Source organism: Marmota monax, unplaced genomic scaffold, assembly GCF_021218885.2.
Source record: "Marmota monax isolate L192 unplaced genomic scaffold, Marmota_monax_Labrador192_F-V1.1 WCK01_AAM20220418_F8-fsc00013, whole genome shotgun sequence".
NCBI lineage: Eukaryota > Metazoa > Chordata > Mammalia > Rodentia > Sciuridae > Marmota > Marmota monax.
Genome location: NW_026692202.1, coordinates 678,191 through 702,580, shown reverse-complemented (window position 1 = coordinate 702,580; position 24,390 = coordinate 678,191). Strand labels below are relative to the sequence as shown.

The 24,390-nt window shown below is 37.2% G+C and overlaps 1 protein-coding gene across 4 annotated transcripts in view; it reads left to right on the top strand.

Moving 5' to 3' along the window:
• Positions 1 to 24,390, top strand: part of Fig4 (FIG4 phosphoinositide 5-phosphatase) — a 111,484-nt gene that overhangs the window by 72,129 nt on the left and 14,965 nt on the right. For all 4 annotated transcript variants that reach the window (XM_046430065.2, XM_046430055.2, XM_046430039.2 and 1 more), the window contains 4 exons: positions 2,552 to 2,635; positions 4,378 to 4,573; positions 5,777 to 5,859; positions 10,065 to 10,151. In XM_046430065.2, coding sequence (XP_046286021.1) covers positions 2,552 to 2,635; positions 4,378 to 4,573; positions 5,777 to 5,859; positions 10,065 to 10,151 — 450 coding nt within the window. The remainder of the gene's footprint in view (positions 1 to 2,551; positions 2,636 to 4,377; positions 4,574 to 5,776; positions 5,860 to 10,064; positions 10,152 to 24,390) is intronic.

Sequence of the window (24,390 nt, the reverse complement as noted above, 5' to 3'; positions counted from 1 at the left end):
AGCTAGGCAAGTGCTCTGCCACTGTGCTACAACCCCAGCCCAAAGTTTAGCTGTTTTAATGTAAAGTCTTTGTCATTTCTAAAAGTTTTCAGCTCAACAAAGGACAAATGACATTGTACATGTGTTTATAAATATGTTGTTGATTTTTTGTCATAGTGAGATTCTGTAGTCACTGCAAACACTGAATTAATGAATTCTGAACCATTGCTTCTACAGGAAATACAGAATGAAGTTCCTGTGAGCATCTGATCACAGTATTTTTATCAACTGATGAATATATAACCTTGTTTTGTATGTGTTTCTGTTTAGGACACCTTTATTTTTTTTTTCTCTTTCTTTTTTTTTTTTTTTTTACTTTTTTTTTTAATTTTTTATTGTTGGTTGTTCAAAACATTACAAATTTCTTGACATATCATATTCCACACTTTGATTCAAGTGGGTTATGAACTCCCACCTTCACCCCATACACAGATTGCAGAATCACATCAGTTACACATCCATTGATTTACATATTGCCATACTAGTGTCTGTTGTGCTCCGCTGCCTTTCCCATCCTCCACCATCCCCGCTCCCCACCTCTCCCCTCCCCTCCCCTCCTCTATCTCTACCCCCTCCACTGTATAACCCTGAGGGTCTCCTTCCATTTCCATGCAATTTCCCTTCTCTCTCCCTTTCCCTCCCACCTCTCATCCCTGTTAAATGTTAATCTTCTTCTCCTGTTCTTCGTCCCTACTCTGATCTTAGTTACTCTCCTTATATCAAAGAAGACATTTGGCATTTGTTTTTTAGGGATTGGCTAGCTTCACTTAGCATAATCTGCTCTAATGCCATCCATTTCCCTGCAAATTCTATGATTTTGTCATTTTTTAATGCAGAGTAATACTCCATTGTGTATAAATGCCACATTTTTTTTATCCATTCGTCTATTGAAGGGCATCTAGGTTGGTTCCACAGTCTTGCTATTGTGAATTGTGCTGCTATGAACATCGATGTAGCAGTGTCCCTGTAGCATGCTCTTTTTAGGTCTTTAGGGAATAGACCCAGACGGGGAATACCTGGGTCAAATGGTGGCTCCATTCCCAGCTTTCCAAGAAATCTCCATACTGCTTTCCAAATTGGCTGCACCAATCTGCAGTCCCACCAGCAATGTACAAGTGTACCCTTTTCCCCACATCCTCGCCAGCACTTGTTGTTGTTTGACTTCATAATGGCTGCCAATCTTACTGGAGTGAGATGGTATCTTAGGGTCTGTTTAGGACACCTTTACTTAACATATATTGTTGATTCATTTACATTGTTCTCAGCCAACAGCACTGTAACTCATGCCTGAATGAAGCTCATTTATCTCACATATTTTTTCTAGAAGGTACATCATGGCTTTCTTATGCTCAGAAACACTTGTGCTTAGCACTGATTGGGAACTATTTTTAAACAGCAAGGTCACCAACAGAAAGCACACACACACAAAAAAAAATGCGAAAAAAGTAGCACCAAATAGTTGGTCAAGAGACACTCATTTACAGTAGGAAAACAAAAATAAAGAGTCCACCTTCTTCAGCTTTGGCTGGGAACGTGTTAATGATGTAAATTTTTCCCAGCTCTTGGCATAACATGAGGGTAACTGCAAGAACACTGTAGATGTTGATTTGGTATTACAAATAAATTTCAGTGAGTAAGCAACTTCACAAACATGGAATCTACAAATTGTGAGGATCAAAAAGAAAGAAAAAATTAAACTAATTGCATTGTTCATTGTCTATTTTAACAGTTTGAAAATGTTTTCAGGCTATTAATTTTAAGCCAGATCACTTTCTTTTCCTTCCAAAAATGTGACATTTAGGCACACACTGGGAGCAGTGTCCTTGCCAGAAGCCACGAGTCTTAGCATAACCTATAGTAATGTTGCCTTGTTGGTATGTTGGGGAAATTGGTCTAGCTTCTGTGGTAAGTAAGGTAGCCCTTGCATAATGAGAAAGAAGCTTCAGCAGATCTCAGCCAGTGGTAAATTAAAACGGTTTCTATATAAAGTATTCCAACAGTGTTTTAATGAATTAACCTCAGCCTAATGAGGTGGATGTTGATATTTCAAATCATACCACTGTGTTTTGATCATTATATCTACCTCCTTTGGTGCTATAGTTTAAAACATTGTCCTTAAAGCTAAATAACTTAGTGTTTTGCTATTGGCTTTTGAGTCTAATTTTGCCTGAGAACTAATTGTGATATATAATCAGCTGGTATCATCTTAGATAAAGATTAGGTACCAACATAGTTCTAGGAAACATAGTTCATTCAAAACTGTTGGGCCTCACAATCACAGAGATTTCACAGTGAAGACTGGTAATATTAAAGTTCCCTAGTTCCTTTAGTTCATGGGATTTTTAAGGCCCAGATTACCTGAATATCTCCTGAACATTTGGCTCAAAATATATGTAGCTCTAAAGTTAACATTAATGAAGGAATAATATAAGTGGGAATTGAAATGGAAGCTGATAACATCTGGATGGACAGTGATTCATATGGTATTTTGCCTTTTTTCTTCTTTTTCTAGTGACTTTATGCCTAAGACTGTTGGCATTGATCCAAGTCCATTTACTGTGCGGAAACCAGATGAAACTGGAAAATCGGTATTGGGGTAAGATTTGCATATAGAATGAAATTTTAAAGATTCATGTAAAATAATAGGGCTATGCAATAGTATTTCCAGCAAAAACTAATAACTTCAAGTAACATAGTTCGGGGCACAGTCCATTTATTGCATCTATGTAGGTAGTTCATTAATAGCACTGGGATCATTGAACCAATCAATATTGAAAGAAAAATTTATAGGAATATTAGCAACATGGTACATTTTATTATTTAAAATAGGGAATATAACAGATGGCATAAAAACAAGTAATAGATAATGTGTTTTATGTCCTATAAAACATTCATTCTCAATCATAAAATATGTAAGTAAAAAATTATACTCGTGTTTATTTTTGTTGACATCCTGAGGAACATAAAAACAAATATACTTGATAGAGAACATAATAGATTTTCTGGGTATCACTATAACATTGTTTGGGGGAGACTTATTCTATTATATCTGATAATATGAAGAAGACATACCACATTTGCATCTTCATGCTTGAAGACTGAAGTCAAAAGTGTTGTGTTCTGGCATAAGAATCTCATTATCCTCTATTGACCTCCCTAGTTCCAGTGATAAGATTTCTTCTAGACTCTGACCAGAAGTCTTGGCCTAACTGTAGATACAGAATCCTAATTGTATTTGGGAATGTGTATAGGATCTTAATTCGATTCTAGCTTCATGGGATATATACTAATTTTTTCCAGATATACCACTTTTGTGGCTTAAATATGTAACCTTTGAATAGCTTCAAGTTGAGCCCTAACCAGATGCTAGGAGGAATTTGAAAGAAGGAAAGCCCTCAGGAGTTTAGAGTTCCACATGTTCCCAGGACAAATAAATAAATGACCAGCTGTATTACTGGGTAGCACAGATATTCATCAAATTTTAAGTACAACAAGTCAGAAACTAATGTATTTTCTACAATGTAGAAATACAAGTCAGAAACTAATGTATTTTCTAACTCATGGTCAAAAAATACTGCTTTTTCCTTTCTAGGACATTTTAGAGTATTATGGTATTTTTAGTCCCTTATAGAGAATTTTTTTAAAGTTAAGAGTGAAACAATAAATATTTTTTTTCTAAACTAGAAGTATTACTAGGAAACACTGATTAAAAAAACAAAACAAAACACAGTATTCTTAGTATTCTCAAATTTGCCACTTAAAGTAAAAGTAAATACTTTTATGAGTGTGAATTTTTTATTATTTTTTTCTTCATCTGTTCTCTGCTATTGGAATATTCAGCAAATATATTTGATTATGAATAACCCAACACAATTTAAATAATAACTCAATAAAGAATAACTCAATAAAATTTAAAAATTAATTTATGTTTATTAGTTCTTATTATTTTGGTATACTATGAATTTGACTCTTGACCTTTTCTTGAAGCTTTTATATGTTATAATTTTCCCAATACCTCAAACATATAATCTTCCATTATTATACCATAAATTTTGAAAATATTGATTTTACTTACCAAAGGAAGTCACAGTAGCCACATGGTGAGAAAACTTTTTTGTGCTCTACAAATACATTTTGGTTCATATTTTGAATTTATAATATGAGTACATGTACCTGGAGAAATACTTTCATCTTTAGTAAAACTTGAATCCAGAAACTAGTTTCTCATAGTCATTTTCTCATGCCTCACAAGCACTTAGACTTTGGGACAGAGTAAATTTACATCGTGCTGAAGGTTCAATTTAAAGATGGTTCACAGGCATGTTCATCTTTGTAAAGAAACAAAAGCAATAGAGAGGAAGCCATCTTACAGCGGAAAACAGCAGCCAGCGCCCCACCTCCCCCCAGCGAGGAGGCTGTGTCCAGCAGCTCTGAGGATGACTCTGGGACGGACCGTGAAGAAGAGGGCTCTGTGTCTCAGCGTTCCACTCCTGTGAAGATGACAGACACTGGAGACAGTGCCAAAGTGACTGAGGTGCGGGGGAGGGAAGCTGTCATGGTCCTGCCTGAGGCTCTAGAGAATGATCTTTAAAATTCTGCTTTCAGTTAAAAGGCTGAGAGCAAGAAAAATGTCACATTTTCTCCCTCACATAATTTAATGTGTGGTGCTTTAGGTACTACATAGGCACATTTAGCATCGACCTTGAAAATCATTTCATTTTGAAATAAAAATAGGTAGTTTTGCTTCCCTGTGTAATAGTGAATTTTTTACCACTTCAGAATTTTTCAAGAATCCTTTCCCTCTTTGATCAGCCCATCCACTTGAGGTCCATTTATTCCCTGTCTCAGCATGTTGCTGGGAAGCAGGGTTTGGACCTAACACTCTCAATCTCTAAATAGCCCCTGGGGGAAAGTCATCCTATTCAATTCAGTATTACCAGTATTTTAAAGGAAAACAAATGGAAGCAAACAACAAAAGAGCCAGGTCTAGCTGGGGAAATATGCTTTGTAGAAATAGCTAAGCCATTTATAAGGCAAATAAAATATGATGATGTAAAGACTGAATCCATTATTCAAGGAATTGGCAAATTACCACCAATAGGCCAAATCCAGCCCACTGCCTGTTTTTGTAAATAAAGTTTTATTGAAACCCAGTCATGTCTATTTGTTTACATATTATATATGACTGCTGTTATACTGTACTAGCAGAGTTGAGTATTTGCAATGGAGACGGTATAACCCCAAAAGCCTAAAATATTTACTAATTTGGTCTTTTACAGAAAATGTTTGCCAACTCCAGCATTATACCAAAATAATCCATAATTATTTAACAGCTTTTGTGTGTGGTGGGGGAGTGGGTGATACTGGGGATTAAATTCAGGGGCATTCAACCACTGAGCTACATCCCCAGCCCTATTTTGTATTTTATTTAGAGATAGGGTCTCACTGAGCTGCTAAGCCCTCCCCTTTGCTGAGGCCAGCTTTGAACTCACGGACCACTGGAATTATAAGTATGCACCCAGTTTAACAGCTTTTTTTTAAAGCCAAAAATAAACTAGTAGGAAATGGAAATCAAGTTTTTTAAAAAAGAATTAATGAGAAGGTTAGTTAATTGGTTGAAGAAACACTGTGATTGCTTTTGTGGGAAATTCCCATGCCCATTTTCTTCATCTTTGGGAATTATTAATATGCTAGATGTCTAAATATTCTAACTGGTTCCTTTTTTTAAAAAACCCAGAATGTGGTCCAGCCTATGAAAGAGGTATATGGAATTAACCTCTCAGATGGCCTCTCAGAAGAAGATTTCTCCATTTATTCAAGGTAAGGTACTTTCATATATAGATTAAGGAAAAAAAGAATATTTATTATTTTGTTAACATATCTACTATAACTTTTTGAAAACAAAAGTAGTGATGCAGAAGGAAGTGAATTTTACTTGGAACACAGTAGTAGTATTTAAGATACATTGATTAGTACTTGGAGTTAAAGGGCCTACCTAACACCTGAGATGCTACCCCTTGGTGATAGAAGTTTATTATGCATGTGAGGACTGTCACTATCCATATACAGCTGCAATTTGAAATACAAATACATCCCAGCCTTCTAACCCCTTAAGATCAAGGTACCTTCTTGTAAATTGACTCTGAGATACTGAATTTGCTTTTGCTTTGGAGTGTTGGTGGGAGCAATGGCTGAGGGTTGAAAAGTAGTGATAGAAGGGTACCAATTTAGGATATGTTGATTTCAGTGAGTAGGACTCACTGAAAAGAGGGCTCTACCAAAAGGCATTTCCTGAAATCAATATGCCTAATTTTGTGGGAAATGTGTGTTCTTCTGATGGAAAGATTCCTGTTATCAGATTCTCAAAAGAATACTTCACCCAGAAATCCTCAAGAACCTGATAAGACCGTTGTAAACACCCCTCCAGCTTAAATGCAAGTTTTCTGAAGACTTGATTATTGTATTTAAATACAGTCCCATTTAATTCCTCTAAGCTTGGCTTATGTAAATTCTATAATATAAATAATCACTTCCTTTTTAAAGGCTCATATTTCATTTGTGGAATCCATAGAACTGGATAATGTCAGTTTTTCTATTTCAAACTAATAAAATCTGTTCTATAATACATAAAATATAAAAGGCATAATATCAAACATCCCTTGACTATAAAAACATCTTCTATAATTTTGCACTCCTGTGAATATGAATCGCTATTTGACCAAAAACCAATTTAGTCATTCAGAACTCAGCCATATCCTCTCACTCCTGGACACATAAACATGCAGTTGCCTATTCATCAGAATTCTAGCTGAACTCTTGGGTAGTTGAAGTGGGCCTTTATAAAGCAATGTGATATGGAAAGATGAATGATCTGGGGTAAATTATTTAATAACATGACTTTGCTTGTGGCAGAAACCATGAGGATACATGTCAAGGATTGAAATGTTGGCTCAGGTTAAACACAAAGAAAGTGTCCCTTGCTTCAGGCTCCAGTAACCTGGAGGCTTACTGGCTCAGACTGCTTCAGAGGCCCACCTTATTTCTTCCTTCTTAAGAAGTGAGTTATAGCCATGCTCAGCTAAAATATCCCTGGAAAACAGTCTACCAAGGATGCAAAGAAAGCCTATTAGGAAGGAATTACTACAGGGAAAGGAGGACTCCATTTCTGATTAAGAGTCTGTGTTTGGTATTCCAACGAATGACACCTCCTCTTTTCATTTGTGTCAAATTTACATTGTTTTATTTTTTCTTTATAAACAATTCAGAAGTAGATTGAAAAGAGATTATCATTCCACTTTAAAAGCTGAGTGCAGAAAGATAGAACCATTCAGTGACTTGTCCAAGAGATATATCCTATACCCTCTTGGATGTCAGACTTTAGACTATACTCTGCTCTTCATTCCCTTGATCTCATCTGCCTCTGCTTTCCACAGGGAAGGGGAGCAACAGGGGCCTGTCTATTCCTTCTCTCTCTGTGAGTAGTGGATACACTGCCCCAACTGGGCATCTCCCTCTTCCACATGCCTACATGGGGCATCTCTCCTCTCTGTCAGCTTTCTGTAACAAAATACCTGAGATAATCAACTTGTAAAAAGGAAAGGTTTATTTTGGCTCACAGTTTTAGAGGTTTCAGTCCACAGTCAGTTGGTTCCATTACTTTTAGGCCCACGCTGAGGCAGTAACTCATGGTCAGAAGTGTACAGCAGAGTAAGGCTGTGGGTCTCATGGTTGGGATGCAAAAAGAGAGAGAGAGAGAGAGACTGGGGCCTCATAATCCCCTTTGAAGGCACATCCATAATGACCAAAGACCTCCTACTAGGTCTCACCTATTCTAATTTTCACCTCCGATAGTTTCCACCACTTCCCAGAACACCATTCTGGGGAACACACTTTAAACACATGGGCCTTTGGTTGGGAGCATTCCAAATCCAAACTATAGCAACTTCTGAAGGGTAACTGTGTCAGGGATGGCCAAAGGATGTTCAGGGACTGCTTAGCAACCACTCTTGTCCTAGCTGAGTGCTAGATATGTCTTAGTGCCTCCTCTGATCCAGAGGGCAGGGAGAGAGCCCATCTAGTTTTGCCCTAAACCTGCAGGTAACCCTCCCACCTCAGTGCTGCACCCAGTAGACTGATACCCACCGAAGTCTATGTACATCCCTGACTGGCACGCAGATCACAGCTCCTGCCGGGCATCATAGGATGCTGTGTGAGAGAAGTGGTGTAGCAGGACCTGGTTTCCATAGCCTGTCTTCCAGTTTCCTGTTCTCCTGCCTGTTTTTTCTACATTGGGCCTCTACCACCTCCAGATTCCTGAGGATTTCTGCTATGTGCTTTTGTTCTAATTACCAATCCTTATTCTCTCTCTCTCTCCCCTTTCCCTCATCTTTTCCTATATATTTAGTTTAGTTTTTGGACCAGACCTGGAAGCTTTCTTCGAAGCCTCATACATCTGCACAGTTGTTTTTTTGTTTGTTTGTTTGTTTTTAATTCTGACAGTGATGGTACACTTAATTTGGGAAGTTTAAAGATCAAAGACAAATAGCTGATATTAAATGACATTTTTCCCTAGTTAGTCTTTTTTTTTTTTTTTTTTTTTCCGCTGCTGTGACCAAAAGCCAAAAGACCTGACAAGAACAATTAGAGGAGGAAAAGCTTATTTGGGAGTTCACCATTTCAGAGGTCTCAGTTCATAGATGGGTAATTCCATTGCTTTGGGCTCAAGGTGAGGCAGAATATCATGGTGGAAAGTATGGCAGAGGAAAGCAGCTGAGGATATGGACCCAGGAAGCAGAGAGAGAGAGAGAGAAAGAGAGAAAGACTGACTTTCCTCACCACAGACAAAATATAGACCTCAAAGGCACACCCCCAGGGACTTACCTCTCCCAGCCACATTCTACTGGCCTACATTTACCACCCAGTTAATCAATAGATTAATGTACTGATTAGGTTAAGACTCTCAAAACCCAATCATTTCACCTCAATACTTATATTGTTTTACACTTGAGCTTTATCTAAGCCATTACATTCCCCAGAAATGGTTCAAATTTCTCAGTTGCTGAAAGTTGGATACAAGTAAATTTTATGAAAGTTTTTCAGTAGCATTATAATGATTTCATAATTGGTAGTTTTTGTAGCACTTGACCTTTAAAAAAGCTTATGAAAAATAAATGATAAAATTATCCATCATCATCAAAGGAAGATATTTTAAATAGTAGAAAAACAGAAGGAAATCTGCTTTTTAATCCTGCCTTATAATCTCCTGTGGGCACATTGAAACAAAACTACAAAACCATGTCCCTCAGGGGAAGATAGATGCATGTGGTGCAGTCAGGGCTTAGACAAATAAGGGCATTTTCCTTTGGCTCTTATCTTAACATCCGGATTGGTGCTGTTCATGTCTTCTCTGAGGAGGGATGATGTGGCAGTGGTGCTCATCAACTGACCCCCACCATGATTGATGAAAGTGCTCCTCTTAGAAGTGACTGGAGTGTACTTGGGAGTAGGGTAAAAGATTGGGGACTGGGGAGGATCTCATGGTCCTAAGGAATCAAGCCCATGTCCTGGGTTATCAGCAGCATCCCTGCTTCAGGAGCTGGTTTCCTAGCCTAACCCTGCCCTTTCCATGTCATTTGTTTCCCAACCATCCTTCTTGCATTCTGTGCATAAGATAGTGTCTCTTTTGATGTGTGAGACCCTCTAAGAAACATTGTCTGCCTGGCTTCAGGAACTTTCTGTTCAAGTTCTGCATGACATTTAAGTTAATAGAAATGCAATGAAGTACACATGTGATTTCATCTTATGTGCATGGTTATGATTATGTGTTAAGCAGAATCACATCTCCTTCTAACAAATTCACTGTAAAATCAAGCAAAGTCTTGCCTTCCATAGGGCACTCTTTATGTGCTTTTCTGAAATAAGCGCACTACTGTCATTTGAAAGTGCACACTGTGTGTGTAGTGAATCCTGAATTAATTGCAAGTACTTCCTTCTTTAGCTTACTTTTATCCATGGTTAATTTGTAGGTTTGTTCAGCTGGGGCAGAGTCAACACAAACAAGACAAGAGCAGCCAGCAGCTCTGTTCCAGGTGCTCAGATGGAGTTATAAAATTGTAAGTAATAGATTAGACCTTTTAAACAACTCTTTGTATTGATGCCATTCATAGTGCTTTTTTGATAACTGTTTAAGAAAAGTATCCAGACTTGTCACCCAGTTAATATAATTAGATGCACTAAAGCATCTTCTCCTGGTACCTTATTTGAGGAAAACTGATTCTCAGACAAGGTGGGAAAGAAATGGCAGCCTAGACTATACTGAAATATACCCTTTGTGGTGGGTTTGGAGCTGGCAGAGGATTTCCTCCATGAACTCTGCCCTCCACGGGTACAGGTGAGATGAAGAAACAGCTCTGACCCAGGAGACAGACTCTTCAGGTTCGATACAAGATCCTTAAAGACATGGATGGATTGCTCTTGTCTAGCTATATGTCTCCATTTGTTCTAATAACTTGCTACAGTTAAATGGGTATTTAGTAAATTCTTAAGTAAAAAGAACTATGGTCAAATCATGCCATATCTGGTTTGTTATCTGAATAAATCACTTAAGTGCTCAGTTTGCTCTTCTGCAAAAGGGAACCATAATACACTACTTCAGAGGAGGGTAGTGAAACTTAAATAAAGAAGTGCTCTGAACAGTGTCTGAACAAATTCTCGGTTGTGCTCATCGTCATCTTTGTTCTTCATATTCATCATTGTTTTTTTGTATATTGGCATCAAGCATAGTTAAGGGTTATGACCAGGAAAGTTTCCCTGACACCATATATGCAATTGAGTTTCTTCTATAAAATGGGTCACTGTGTAGATTCAGTGAGGTAGTCTAGGTGAAGCACCTAAATCAGTGTCTGCACTTAGTTTACAGTTAGTAAATGTTCACTTCCCTTTTCTTAGACCTACTGTATCAGTTTGGTCAATGAATTGCTTATTTGGAACATGCTGACTGCCTGACTTCTCTGTGTCCTTTACACCTGAACATTCCTGATTGATGGTTCAGAGGATATGACAGCAATCCAGAGTAGACTTTTACCTTTGAGTAGTGACTGTGAGGATTTTGACAATGGGATGGATTTGGGAAGTATTTTGGAGGCAAAATAGACAGGATTTTGGATCCTCACTCATGGAAGGGAAGGAAGAATGCGTTATCAAGGATGACCCTTAGGATTTTTGTTTTTTGTGACAGTTTGGTTGATTGATTGATTCGTTTATTCACATGTTCATTCAGCAGATAGATATTGAGGGTATTTGTGCTGGGAGCATTCAAAGCTGACGTTTATGGAGGTGAGGAGCATTGCATCAAGACCTGATTTGCCTGTAAAGTGGCATCAGTGTGGAGGGGTTTAGGAGGCAGCTGGACCAACTGATGTGGAGCTCAGAAGAGAGTCTGGGCTGGGGATGTGAATGCTCAGAGTGATAATTAAAGCCACTGATTACAGATGAGACTGCCAAGAAGAGGCTAGAGTGAGATTTGTCTAAAGCTAATCCTGGTAAGCTCTGGGTCTAAGCGCTTAGAGAAAGAGGGCAACCTGTGAAGGAGACAGCGATGGCTAATCAGAGAAGTGGAAGGAAAATGAGACAGTGTTTTATCACAGCCTCCAAAAGTGTTGTTTATTCCTATTTTTTTCCCTTCTTTTGGGAGCATGTAAACTCCTATTAATTTAGAGACCATTTTGTTATAGCTATTTAGCATATGGGAATATGGGCTCTCAAATGAGTTAAAATTGAGATGGTTAAACAAGGAAAGCATTTAAGTGTGTTAGTAAAATAAGAGATCTTGTTAACCAATTGTATGAAGTTGATTCTTCTGTTAAAATAGTACAATAGAACTTATTAAGAGATGATGATAAAGTAAAAATAAAAAAAAAAATTTCCCCATTTTTTTCCAACATTGTTTTCACTTTTATCTGTAATTGATCTTGTAGTTATTATTTTCATATCCTTTTTCTTAAAATATTTGGTATTTTCTTTACTGAGGCCCAGCACAGATGAAAACTATGGAGATCTAGAATTTTTTAACCTTTTCCACTTAATTAGTAAAGAATCCATCATGAGTGTTTTTGCTCAGCATCTTCAGCAGGATAACAAAGAGGTTGGTAGGCTCTGTATTATGTTGTCATGGCAACTGCTGAAGAGTGTTTTGGGTGCATGTGTATGTGTGTGTGTGCGCGCGCATGCATGAGTGCCCTTTAAATTGGAACTCTGTAACCAGGTTCTTAAAATGTCATCTATTCATTTTTAGATTTCTAAAGCTATGCCAAACAAACAAATTAGATTTATATGATATTCTTGAAGTTCTCTTATGTTTTAGGTTCTAGTATATTTTAAAACAGGTATAGAGCTTGGGATGTAGCTCAGTGTTAGAATGCATGCATGAGGCCCTGGGTTCAGTCCCCTCTGTACTACAAAAAATAAAAAATAGAAGTAGTTCTAATTTTCTTTGAAGTTCATGTACATTTCTGTCTACTCATCTCTAAATAGTTTCTCATCTTACCAGTTTTTTTTTTTTTAAATCATGAGGCATACCAGTTTTTCATTTCTAAATAGGGGCTATTTACAATATTAAATGTTAAAAATATTGACAGTAAATAACTGCCAAAAAGCAGTTGGAGCAGGGACTCCTGAATTGTGCATACAAAGACCTGGACACTTTCATCCAAGGTCTTTCAGGATATTGCCTAGGGGTAGATGCTAACCTTGCAACTGGTCAATGTCTACATTGGCAGTCCAAATACCCACAGCTATATTTTGTCTGAGTGTGACCTCTCCCTGATACATATGACTCCCTGAGTGTATGGGAGGTGATCAGGGAGCAATTATATCAGCCAACATTTACAGAATATTCAGTGTATGATGGGCACTTCTCTATGTATCTTAACCCATATTAACTCAATTCCCACACTAACCCTAGGAAGTAAATCTTATTATCATTTCCGCTTTACATACAGAGAAACTGAAGCACAGAGAAGTTTCATAAGTTACTCAAATTCAAACAGCTAGTAAGTGGAGGAACCAGGATTCAAATCCAGACAGGCTTGTTCCAGAGCCTGTGCTCTCCATCCCTAAGCTTCAGGGCCTAGTGTCACCATATGCTTTTATAACCATGGGATAGAAATGCTGGGTTGTTAGCATTGACAGCCCTTATTTTGGTCTTCTGACATGACCTGGACTTATAGACACCTCTCTGTGTCTCTACTCTGTTGATCTTGAATGTTTTTTAGTATTTAAAGAGATTATACCTTTATTCTTTCCCAAGTACCCCTCCTGTTATCCCTCACAGAGGCATACTGAAGTTTCATGGGCAAATACACTTGCTGATTTTGTAACGTGGTATAGAGATTATTGACCCACCACCAGAACAGTGGTATTAATTGTGCTAGGTTACTTATGTCTAGAGGGCATCCCACCTTTGGTGACCTCTGCTGTTCCCAGAATAGACCTTAAATTGAGCACTCAGTGAATATTTGTTGAAATATACTGGATCTCACCCCATCCCACCCATTACTAGAAGTCTCTATGAAGTCCCCTGAGCATCCTAGAGTACCCCCCAGTACCCTACTAGTTTTCAACACCTTCTTTTTTCCTCGTCTGAGAGGGAACTTTTTCAGTTCTTCCCCTATTCTGTTTCTTCTTTATGTGCCCTCTTCCCACTCCTGTTTCTTTTTTTACTTATGCCCTCTGAAAAAGTAGAGTATTTCCTCTTTCTTCTCTTTCCCATAACACCTGTAACCAATGACCCAAGTGGAAGGACTTCCTGAGCCTGGCATGTGGGGTGCTGTGGGGCTGGTTGGTGACTCCCTGTGTTCATGTAAGATCAACATATTCTCATTTTACACTCCTACAAGTTCTTTGGAAGGTTTTTCACCCAGCATCAAATGCCAATCAGTAGTAGGCTAAAAAAGATATGAACACAAACATTATTAATGCCTGTTATTCTGAGGCTTACTAATTCTAGGAATATGTTTCACTCATTTAAAAACTGCAATTCAAAATATGATACATTATTTGTATGAATACTCCCATATGTAAATTATTCTGGGGCAGGACAAACCGAAATGTCCAGCAGGATATATGTATATGTTTTAGGACCAGAAAGTGGCATTGATTCCCTAAGAACATCTCATAATAAGTGGTAATTACTGACTTTAGAGTGCATGCCCCATTCTTTCCCTTTTGTAGTTAGAATTAGAACCCTCCAACTGATGAGATGGTCTCGGTACATGGTCAGGATTAACTTATCTTCTTATATTTTTCATGATATCATTTTCAATAGCTACCCATATATGGATAACTCCTTGGGCCACACCCCTCCCTACAGATTTCATCTAGTTCTCTGTATGATCATTCTGTGCTGCAAGCTAAATAAGCATTTCTATCTTAATGGGTCACTTTTGTTGAGTCAATCTTTAAAGGTTTAAGAATTAGAACAGTTGGAAGGCAGAGATCGATGAATAATCAGCTAATTCCCTAGTAGGTGGTAACAGTTCCTCTAAGGAGACAACGATGCCACCTCTTCCCTCACTTCAGAAATGACCATGATAGTCTTTCATTCTGGACTTCGCTTTTTTTCTCTCTCTCTCTTTATTCCCCTTGGATTTTTCCCATGTATTTTTGCATTTTATTTTATTTTTACCCTTTTCTTGCTTTCCCTTTTTCTCCTTCACCCTCTTCTCTCCATCACCTTCAGGATATTTTTAGTTAAAAAAAATACAATTGTATTACAAATTGCAAGTTTCCACTATATATTATAGGGCAGTATTTTTCGGACTACAATTCTTGACTCATTATTGGGTTGTGAAATTAATTTACTAGGTCTCCACACAATGAAGTGAAGTAGAACTGAACTGAATGCAATAAAAGGCATCAGTGCATGGCACGTAGTGTGAGTAAGTCTTGCTTCATGAACCTTTTTTCTATGCCTAAGTATAGCACCCGTGTATTGGTTTGCCTTGCAGAGTACATTTCTTACTGCAGGTAACACAGTCACAGTCACAGTGGGATTCATACGAACACACCTGTTTTGTAACCACATGAATTAAAAAACAGCCCTGTTCCTGGCATCTTGGCACTTGATACATGTTTATTGAATGAATGAATGAAAGTGTATATGAGTGATTGCTCTGGGGGTTATCAGAAAGAAAGGAGAAAGGTCAGGAAGAGACAAGAGAGGTTTCTCTTTTATATCTGTAGTGAATACAACACATGCAGGCCTTGGAGAATACACTCCTGTTTCTTCCAGGGAATCGGGAGCTGGAATAATCACGAGGTAGGTACAGCTAAAAATCAAAATGAAAAAGCCATCAGATGGATAGAAAGGGCAGCAGGAGAACAGTGAATGCCTCTTCATTTGAATATTATCTGCAGTACCATCTGCTATTGTTAAACAAGACAAATTTATTGAAACGATGCATTTTTAAACTTCAGGGGAGGACTATTCTGAAAGGTTTCTGGCATTTAAGAAAAAATGAATAGAATTTAACTATTGGTACTCATGTTACTAATTTAAGGTACCTAAAATGACTTTGATTTTCCAACAAACTTAGTGTATTGTCTGCTTTATTTTGGTGAGCGCAAACTTTACAGGAGCTTTCACAGTCTCACATGAAGTCTTAAGTACCCCCTTATATGGGCACATGTTGTCAAGCCTCTATCATATTCACCACTTTTAGAGACATGTCTTAGTCGACTTTGTGTTGCAACATCAAAATACTTGAGACTGAGATACCTCTTTTCTTCTTTATAAAGAAAAAACTTCATAGTTCTGAAGGTTCAAGAGCATGGCACTAGCATCTGTTAAGCTCTAGCAAGGGGCTCATGGCAAATAGTATCACGATGGCAGGAGCACATGCAGAAGAGAGCATATTACATATGTTTTTAAAAGTTTTCTAGGAATCCATGGTCAAAGTAAAGTGAAAAAGAATCCTTTAATTACTGATAGAGATAGTTTTTTTTAATTCTGGGGATGGAACCTAGGGGTGCTTTACCGTTGAGGTGCATCCCCATCCTTTTTTATATTATATTATTTTTTGTACTGAGGATTGAACCCAGGGATGCTTAACCACTGAGCCACATCCCCAGTCATTATTTATATATTTTTTTTCATTATGTATATTTTATTTTTTTTTTCAGAGTCAGGGTCTCACTAAGTTGCTAAGTGCCTCACTAAGTTGCTGAAGCTGACTTTGAACTTGTAATCCTCCTGCCTCAGCCTCCCAAGCTATTGGGATTACAGATGTGCACCACTGGCCCCTTTTTATTTTATTTGAAGACAGGGTCTCACTATGTTTTCAAGGCTGGCCTCAAACTTGCAACCCTCTGTGTCAGCCTTCCAAGTCACAGGGTTTATAGGGTTGCACCACCATGCCAGCAAGATAAAAAAAATTATTATGATTTTTAAAATATATTTTTATTCCATATAACCATGTCTTACTTTTTACATGAACAACCAGTTAATCTTGAGGGATTTTAGAATTGGATATATGATATGGCTATGTAAGGGGTATTACTCATTGGTTTTGTTAGCTGTCTACATAAGAACCACATTTATAATGTTTTAACCTTTGTTATTTTGTTTGTTTGCCAAATTACCATCAGTGTTATGTATGGCAGGTGGGTGGGATGATTCCGGGCAGATGGGTGATTATGAGCTTGTGCTATGTCACCGTGGCTTCCTGACAACCATTCCCTTTGCACAGTGAAGATGAACATCCAGGTATATTGTGATTATAGCCTGTTTTCTCTGAGCAAATACTAGAAGTCTTTTCAGTTTAGATAAATTTTGGTTAAAATACAAGAAAATACATTTTTACTTTAAATTTAATTATGCTATTCTTTGTATAATTCAGAATCCTGTTGAGTTTTTACACATGATTTTAAAAAATACAAACTCCACTAAGTCCTAATTATGCTTAAAAGTCAACAAAAAGTCTTTTATTATTATGTAAGTAATTTTCCATGTTTGATATTTTAATATGATTGCTTGTTTTCTTTATGGTCTTATGAAGAAATTTGAGGAGTAATCCATGGAAATCAATTACATAATGTTTTCATAATTAAAGGTTTGCTCATATTTTAGGCATCCTTCTACCCTCCTTCCCCAGGAACAGAAAGTACTTAATAAATTGAACCCCTTAAGTGGTGGGTTTTTATTCTAAGACTAACCTAAAAAGATTATGAATTACTTGAGGGCAGGGCTCATCTATCTTAATAATCCCAGACCCTGATACCTGGTATGTAGGAAACTATAAGTAAAATATGAATGAGTAATATTTGGCACCCAGTAATTTTATCTCTTTTAGGAATATGCAATAATTAAGTGTGAGAGAGAAATGCCAGTATTAGCAAATTGAAGCAAATGGTAACTATTTGTAAGTTTTAATTTTACTATGGTCTATTTGCAGTTTTAAATGTAGCAACTCAGATTTATCGGCAGGCGTTTCGTGATTTTCTCAGTGGACAAACTATTGCTGTCCATATTAGTTAACTTATACATTATGTTAGTAGGACAGGCTAAAATGGACCATGATTCTCTGATTTGTTTTTAATGCCCTAATGCTACCAAATTGTTGAAGCTCTTGATGAGAGAATTCCATATGTAGCTAGCTTTTGAAATCCCTTTATCAGCATGCCTAGAACAGAAGCATGATTTCCTGATTTGCATTTGCCTGTAGTTCCCAAATGCATGAAGCTCTTAAAAAAAAAAAATGCTTAGTTTTTACATTTACCTTACTTTTAGAATCCTATGATTTTGAAAAACTGTAGTTTGATTTTTCTTGGAAAGAATAGAAATTTGTGTATTTTTAAAACTCTTCCTTTTTACACCCACTTTCCATTACTTGAAAAATACTGTTTCTGAGATCCATTACTAAAGGGCCACAGTTTCTATTCTGTATGTGTGATTTCACCTAAATATCAATTAAACCCCAAGATGCCTGATTAAAATGTATCCTGTTCTTATCCAAAAGAACACAAGGATTGACTTTCTTAGCTATTTTGTTTTACTTTTTATAATTATGTCAGGAATTCATTACTTAATGTCAAAATAAAATCAATTAGTGATTTTTAAAGCCTTGTACTTCAGAATAATGTATTCCTTCCTGGAAATAAAATTCCTTTAGGCTTATTTTAGAAGATATATAGCTAAATTGGTAGCTCCTTTATCACATGGTTTGAAAATAGAAAAGTAAATCAACTAAATAGAGTTAGTGTGCTCAAATACATTTACTTTTGATAATAGAATAGTAGTAGGAAAAATGTTTAGCAGATAGAAAAGTGGAAAATATAATTTTTGGTGTTTTTTTGGCAACTGTAAGTAAAATTATATTTGAAATTTCTCCATTTAGTCTTACATACACTTTTCTGTTCTTTGTTATTCCTATGGGACCAAAGATCTTTTGTTTACTTGTTTTGAACAGTTTTAACAAAGTAGGTCTTACTTTGATGAGACAATTAAATTTAGTTTATTGTGTATTAAGTTTGTTGTTTCTTATTGCCTTTAATCTTTGTCTTTACATATGTAACTTTGGATGTGTTTCTCAGTAGTCTTATAAGAAAATCAGTTGGTGTCTTCTGAATTCTTAACATATTTATTCCTCCCCGAGGCTGTCTGTAATGATTTCTAGAGATACAAAGAATCAGTCCTTTGTGGAGAGATGCAAGATGGTGGGGTGGCAGTAGAGCCATGAAATTTAAGAACTAGAAGATATTTAGAGATTATCAGATTAATCCTCTGATTATATAAGAAAGGGAGACCTGGAGAGGATCAGTAGGTCATTCAGAGTTATATAACTTTTAAGTGATAAAGCTAAGACTCAAATTCATCTCTTTGGACTCAAAACCAAAGCCCAATAACATGATCTTCTGAGCCAGGCACCTGGAATTTACTCAATCCATATGCCTGCTGAGAGCAGCTAAATGTGCCCATAGGAAGCACAGATAGCACTAAATATCCATGCTAGCAAATGGCTAATAGTTTTTTTCTTCCCTTGATGAAGGAAACAGAAAGAAAAAGAGAAGGCATAAAGCAGTGGTCCTCAAAATGTAATCCACAAACCTCTGGGATTTCCAAGACCCTTTCATTGGTTTGTGATACTGAGGTGGTAGCACCAAATAGTGATTATCATTTTCTCCACTGTTATGTATTCACAGCAACTAAGCGGGGAAGGGGGAACTGCTCATTATGTCTAAGGAAGTCTTTGATGAAGTAGTAAAAAGTGTTAAGTAACCCTCGAATGCATGTCATTTTAGTGTTACTTGTGACAAATGAGAAATACAGTATACATAAAGTACCTCTGTTGCATATCAAGGTACCATGGTTGTCTTGAGGAAGAGGACTTGTTCGAATATGAGCCAAACTCACTACTTTTTTCCCAGAACACCTTTAAAATAATGACTGACAGACAAACTGTGGTTCTTCAGACTCAGGTATTTGGCAGACACTGTCAAAAATGAACAAAGCAAGCCTGTCACTTCAAGGAAAACAATTGACAGTATTCATTACCAAATGACAGAGTTAGATCTTTCAAGTGAAAGTGAGAATTTTGAAAAACTTGTATCCATCACCTTACAGCCTTTTCTCATAGGATCAGAAGCAATCTTAATAAATTTTTAACAATTTTTTTATATAATGAAACACATTACCATTTGGAAGATCTTCATAACTCAGTGAACCCAGATGACCAACACATACTGTTTAAAGATTGCATGGGTTAAAAAAAAAAATCCATTACAAGTGCAAAGTAGACCAATGGGTTTTAAGATAAGAGAGTATGAAAAGTTCATGGATATGGTTTAGTTCTACATTACAAGTAATTTTTAAGAAACTTGTCAGATTTTGTTGAAGTATCAAAGAAAAATATCCAGATATATCTGAAAGGCATTAAAATACTCCTTTCTTTTCCAACTATATATCTCTATGAAGCCATTATTTTCTTTATATACTTCAGCCAAAACAGCATATCTTGACAGATTCAGAGAAATCAATTTGAGAAACCAGTTCTCTTGTGTCTTAAACTAGATAAAAAAAAAAAAAGACTTGCAAATATTGCTTCTTCTGTCACTATTTTTTTGTTTAGAAAATATAATTAATTTTTATTAAAATATGTGTATGTTAACATTTATTTGTTTTGATATTGTTATTTTTAATTAATTAATCTTTTTAAAGTTTCTTTAAATGGTTCCTCCTTCCCCGCTTAGTTGCTGTGAATACATAACAGTGGAGAAAATGATAATCACTATTTGGTGCTACCACCTCAGTATCACAAACCAATGAAAGGGTCTTGGAAATCCCAGAGGTTTGTGGATTACATTGTGTCTTATATGGTAAATATTAGTAGATATAACCCATATAAAACAGAGCTTACTGGGACACTCAGTAATGTTTTTAGAGCATAAAGGGACCCTGAGACCTAACCAGTTTGAGAACTTATTGGCATAAAGTATTTGACCGTGTATATCAACATGCAGCACAGAGGTGACTAAGGGCATCATCATACCTTTGCCCAGTATTTGCCAGAAGAATGATAGCCCTGACTAGTTGAAGAAATGCTTATTTATTTTCTATGGGTTTTGTTGTTGTTGTTGTTGTTTAAGGAATTGAGGAAGTAACTGTCCTCTTTTTAAGTTTCTCTCAAAAAGTAGTCTGAACCTTTTAGGATTCTTTCAGCTCCAGTTAACAGAACACCTAATTTCATAGATTCCAATGATAAGATCGTTTATTTTCTTTACCAAAAAATGGCAGATAGTGTAGCCTTCAGAGTGGATTGGTTCAGGAGCTTCATATAAGGTTCTTTCTAAATCTCTGAATCTCTACTATACTATCGCCATCCCTTCCTTGTTATGGGTTGGATCTGGAATGTCCCCCAAATACTCATGTGTTGAAAGCATGGTCGCCAGTGCAGCAAAGATCAGAGGAGGTACTTTTAAGCAATGATTGAATCATGGGGGCTTTGACCTCATAGTGAACTAATCCACTGATAGCTGCATGGACGGCTAGAAGGTGGAACCTAGTTGGATAAAGTAGGTCACGGGAGGTGTCCCCTGGATGGGTTTATCATCCCCACCCCACCACTCTGTCCCTTCTGTCTCTCTGCTTCCCTGCTGCTATGTGCTGCTGAGCAGCTTTCCTCCACCGTGACATTGCTGCCGTAGAGTAGGCCAACCATGGACTGAATCCTCAGAAATCATGAACCAAAATACATCTTCCCTTCTCTAAGTTGTTTTTGTCAGGTATTTTGGTCACAGTCACAAAAAGCTGACTAACTCAAACTTCATCCTCAGACCAATAGCAAGATGGCTGAAGCAGTTCCAGGTCCCACAGCCAGATACTGGGGTACTCACTACAAAAGGGAAATGCTTCCTCTGTCTGTGTCTTAGGAACAAGGAGTCTCAGAGACAGTGCAGCAGACTTCTCCTTGTTCCCCAGTAGCCAGGATTGGTTTCCATGCCAGCCCCTAAGCATGTTACTGCTAGGTCATGGGTTACTGTGATTGGCTTAAAATAATCATTTGGAGTACATAGATGTAAAGCAGTGACCCACAATGATTTAGTTATTAAGAACAAAACAAAAATAATTCATGCTTGTTCAATTAATTGAAAATTAATTTGCATAGGTGCCCAATAAGAGTGTCAGTGTACATTTGTGGGAAGAATTCTAAGCCTGAGAACAGGAGCCCTGGAATCTGGTCCCACATCTGGCACTGTGGATATCAGTCTTTGCTTATCTGGGCCATGACTCTCTTTTCTGTAAACTGAGGGCTTGGACTAGGATATCACTTCTATGATCCTCTGGTTCATTGGTTCATTTATTCACTCAACCCTTTGTTCAATAACATTTATTGAGTTCTTAGTCTGTAGTGAAAGTCACAGAAGAGTAAACAAATAGGCACCAAAATGTTGTCTGGTTAGCCACAACAGATATTTTTCTTCCTACATTATACACACAGTGAAAGCCCAAAGAGGGTAAGATCCAAATTGATTTTTGCTTATAAGCAACTTGTGGAGTAAACTGTTTAATGCCCTCACAAAGAGCCTTTGCTGCAAACCTAATTAGTGAACAGTTACATCATGAGAGCTTTCTCTCATCTTGTTAAAATGTAAAATTTATTTGGAAATGAAAACATGGAGTCACAAATGTGTTCTGAAAAAGATAAGTCTTTGTCTCAGGAAAATGCTTGTAGGCCTGAGTGTCTGTGATTGTTCCAGTTCTCTCAGTATCAGAAAAGGCACGATGCTGAGAAGCAGGCTGTTACAAGAACAGGACAGCCATGAGAAATGAGACTGTGTTCCCTGGATATCCAAGGACACTCGTATATTGTAGTTCTCAGATAAGATGCTCAGAGTAGTTTGATCTTTTTTAAACCAAGCTGCTAAAATTTTGCAGACCTTTCTCACATGCAGTGTTGGTTAATTTTTTATGTCATGTGAAGTGTTGAGATAGCTGGGAGAATTTATCTCAAACAAGAGGATTAGGAGTCATGTGATCATTCCCTCAAGTAATATTTGAATTGTTGTCAGGTGAAGCAAGGCTTTTTGAATTGCTTTTGGAACCAGTAAGTAGAACAAAGATTAAGGGTTGCTGAAGAGAAAATCTTTCCAACAATTAGAGCTACCCATGATGTCATGTAAACCTCTGTCATTGAAAATCATGAATTCTTCCATCACGGAGAACACGGAAGTGGAGGCTGGATAACCTTCCACAGCAATGTTCTGAAGTTTCTTCCTTTGGTCTGAGATTGGCAAGGTGATTTGGAGTGAAGGTCATTTCTAAGATTCTGGTAACTGTCATTACCATGGACATGAGTCATCTAATAGCTGGGATCATTAACAGCTTGAAACAGAAAGGAGGCATTTCATTTATATAGCAGATATTTATTAAGTACCTACTATGTGTTAGGAACTGTTCTAGACACTGGGGATACAGTGAAGAACAAGACTGATGAAGTTCTCTAGGGCCTTTCTGTTCTAGGGTAGGCAGACAGGCATTAAACTAATAAACTAATAAGAGTTTCCTATTAGAATTAATGCTCAGAAGGCCACAAACCAGGGAAATGGTGATTGGGACAGGTAAGAGTCAGATGCTATCTTAGATTAGGTTTGGGGGAAGTTCTCTGACGAGTTAACATTTAAGCTGAAATGTGAATGAAAAGGAAGAGTGTGTCATGAGATCACTGGGTAAGAATATTTGAAGCAGAGAGAACATATACAAAAGACCAGAACAAACTTGGCACCCAGAAGACTGGGTAAGAGGCACAGAGGAAGCTGCAATGAGATGGAGTAAGGAATGGGCAAGGACCAGATCCACAGGGCCTCGCAGCTGTGATTAGCTTAGCTGTGATTCTGAAGTGAAGAGTGGCATCATCTGATTTACATCCCTAAAAGGTAACAGTAGGTTCTCCTGGAGGATGAATTGTTGGTGGCAAGGGATATAAGCAGAGAGGAAAGTAGGAAGAAACTCAAGAGAAGTGTGGTTTCACAGCAACCAAGAAGAGAAAGTGTTTCTAGAAGGAAGGAGTGAGCAGCAGTTCTGATTAGAGAAATGCATTATTGGTTTAGGCAATAGGAAATTTATTGATGACCTTAATGAGTGAGTTTTGGTGGTTGGTGACCTTGCAAGCCTCCCTGGGGCGAATTTAGGAAAAATGGGAAGAGAGTAAGGAGACATGGGAGTAGAAAACCGTCTTTCAAAAAACGCTGCTGCAAAGTGATACAAAGAAGTAGGTCTGTATCTGGAGGGAAAATGAAGTGAAAGGATCATTTCTAAAATAGGAGTCACTACAGGTTCTCAGTGTGTTCATGAAAGGAGTCTGCACAGAGGCAGATGTTGGTGACACTGGCCAAAGAGTGAGTAATTGCAGGAGAGAGATCCTCAAAAGGGCACTGTGAATTATTTTGCATTTTTATTGAAATCCTTAATTTCATTATCTTTGGTGTTGATTAATTCGTTGGAATTTTCCTGTATTAAATTGAACCATATGAAATTACCAATATGCATTCATTTCTGACCTATAAAAGCAGCAGTTTCATAGAAATCTAATAGTTTAATTTAGATAAATTTAAATTTCTTTCAGGGTCTTTAAAATTTATATACCTTTTTAATTTGAAAAAAAATCTCAAACTTACTTATGGTTAAAAATATAGAACAAAGAATACCCTCTCCTGACCCAATCATTTGCAAATAAGTTGTAGACCTGATATCCTTTCTCTCATAACACTTTAGTAGGTATTTCCTAAAAATAAGAATATTCTCCTACAAAGTCAAATATAATCAGTAGGGTTTTGCCAGTTGTTCCAATAATGCCCTTT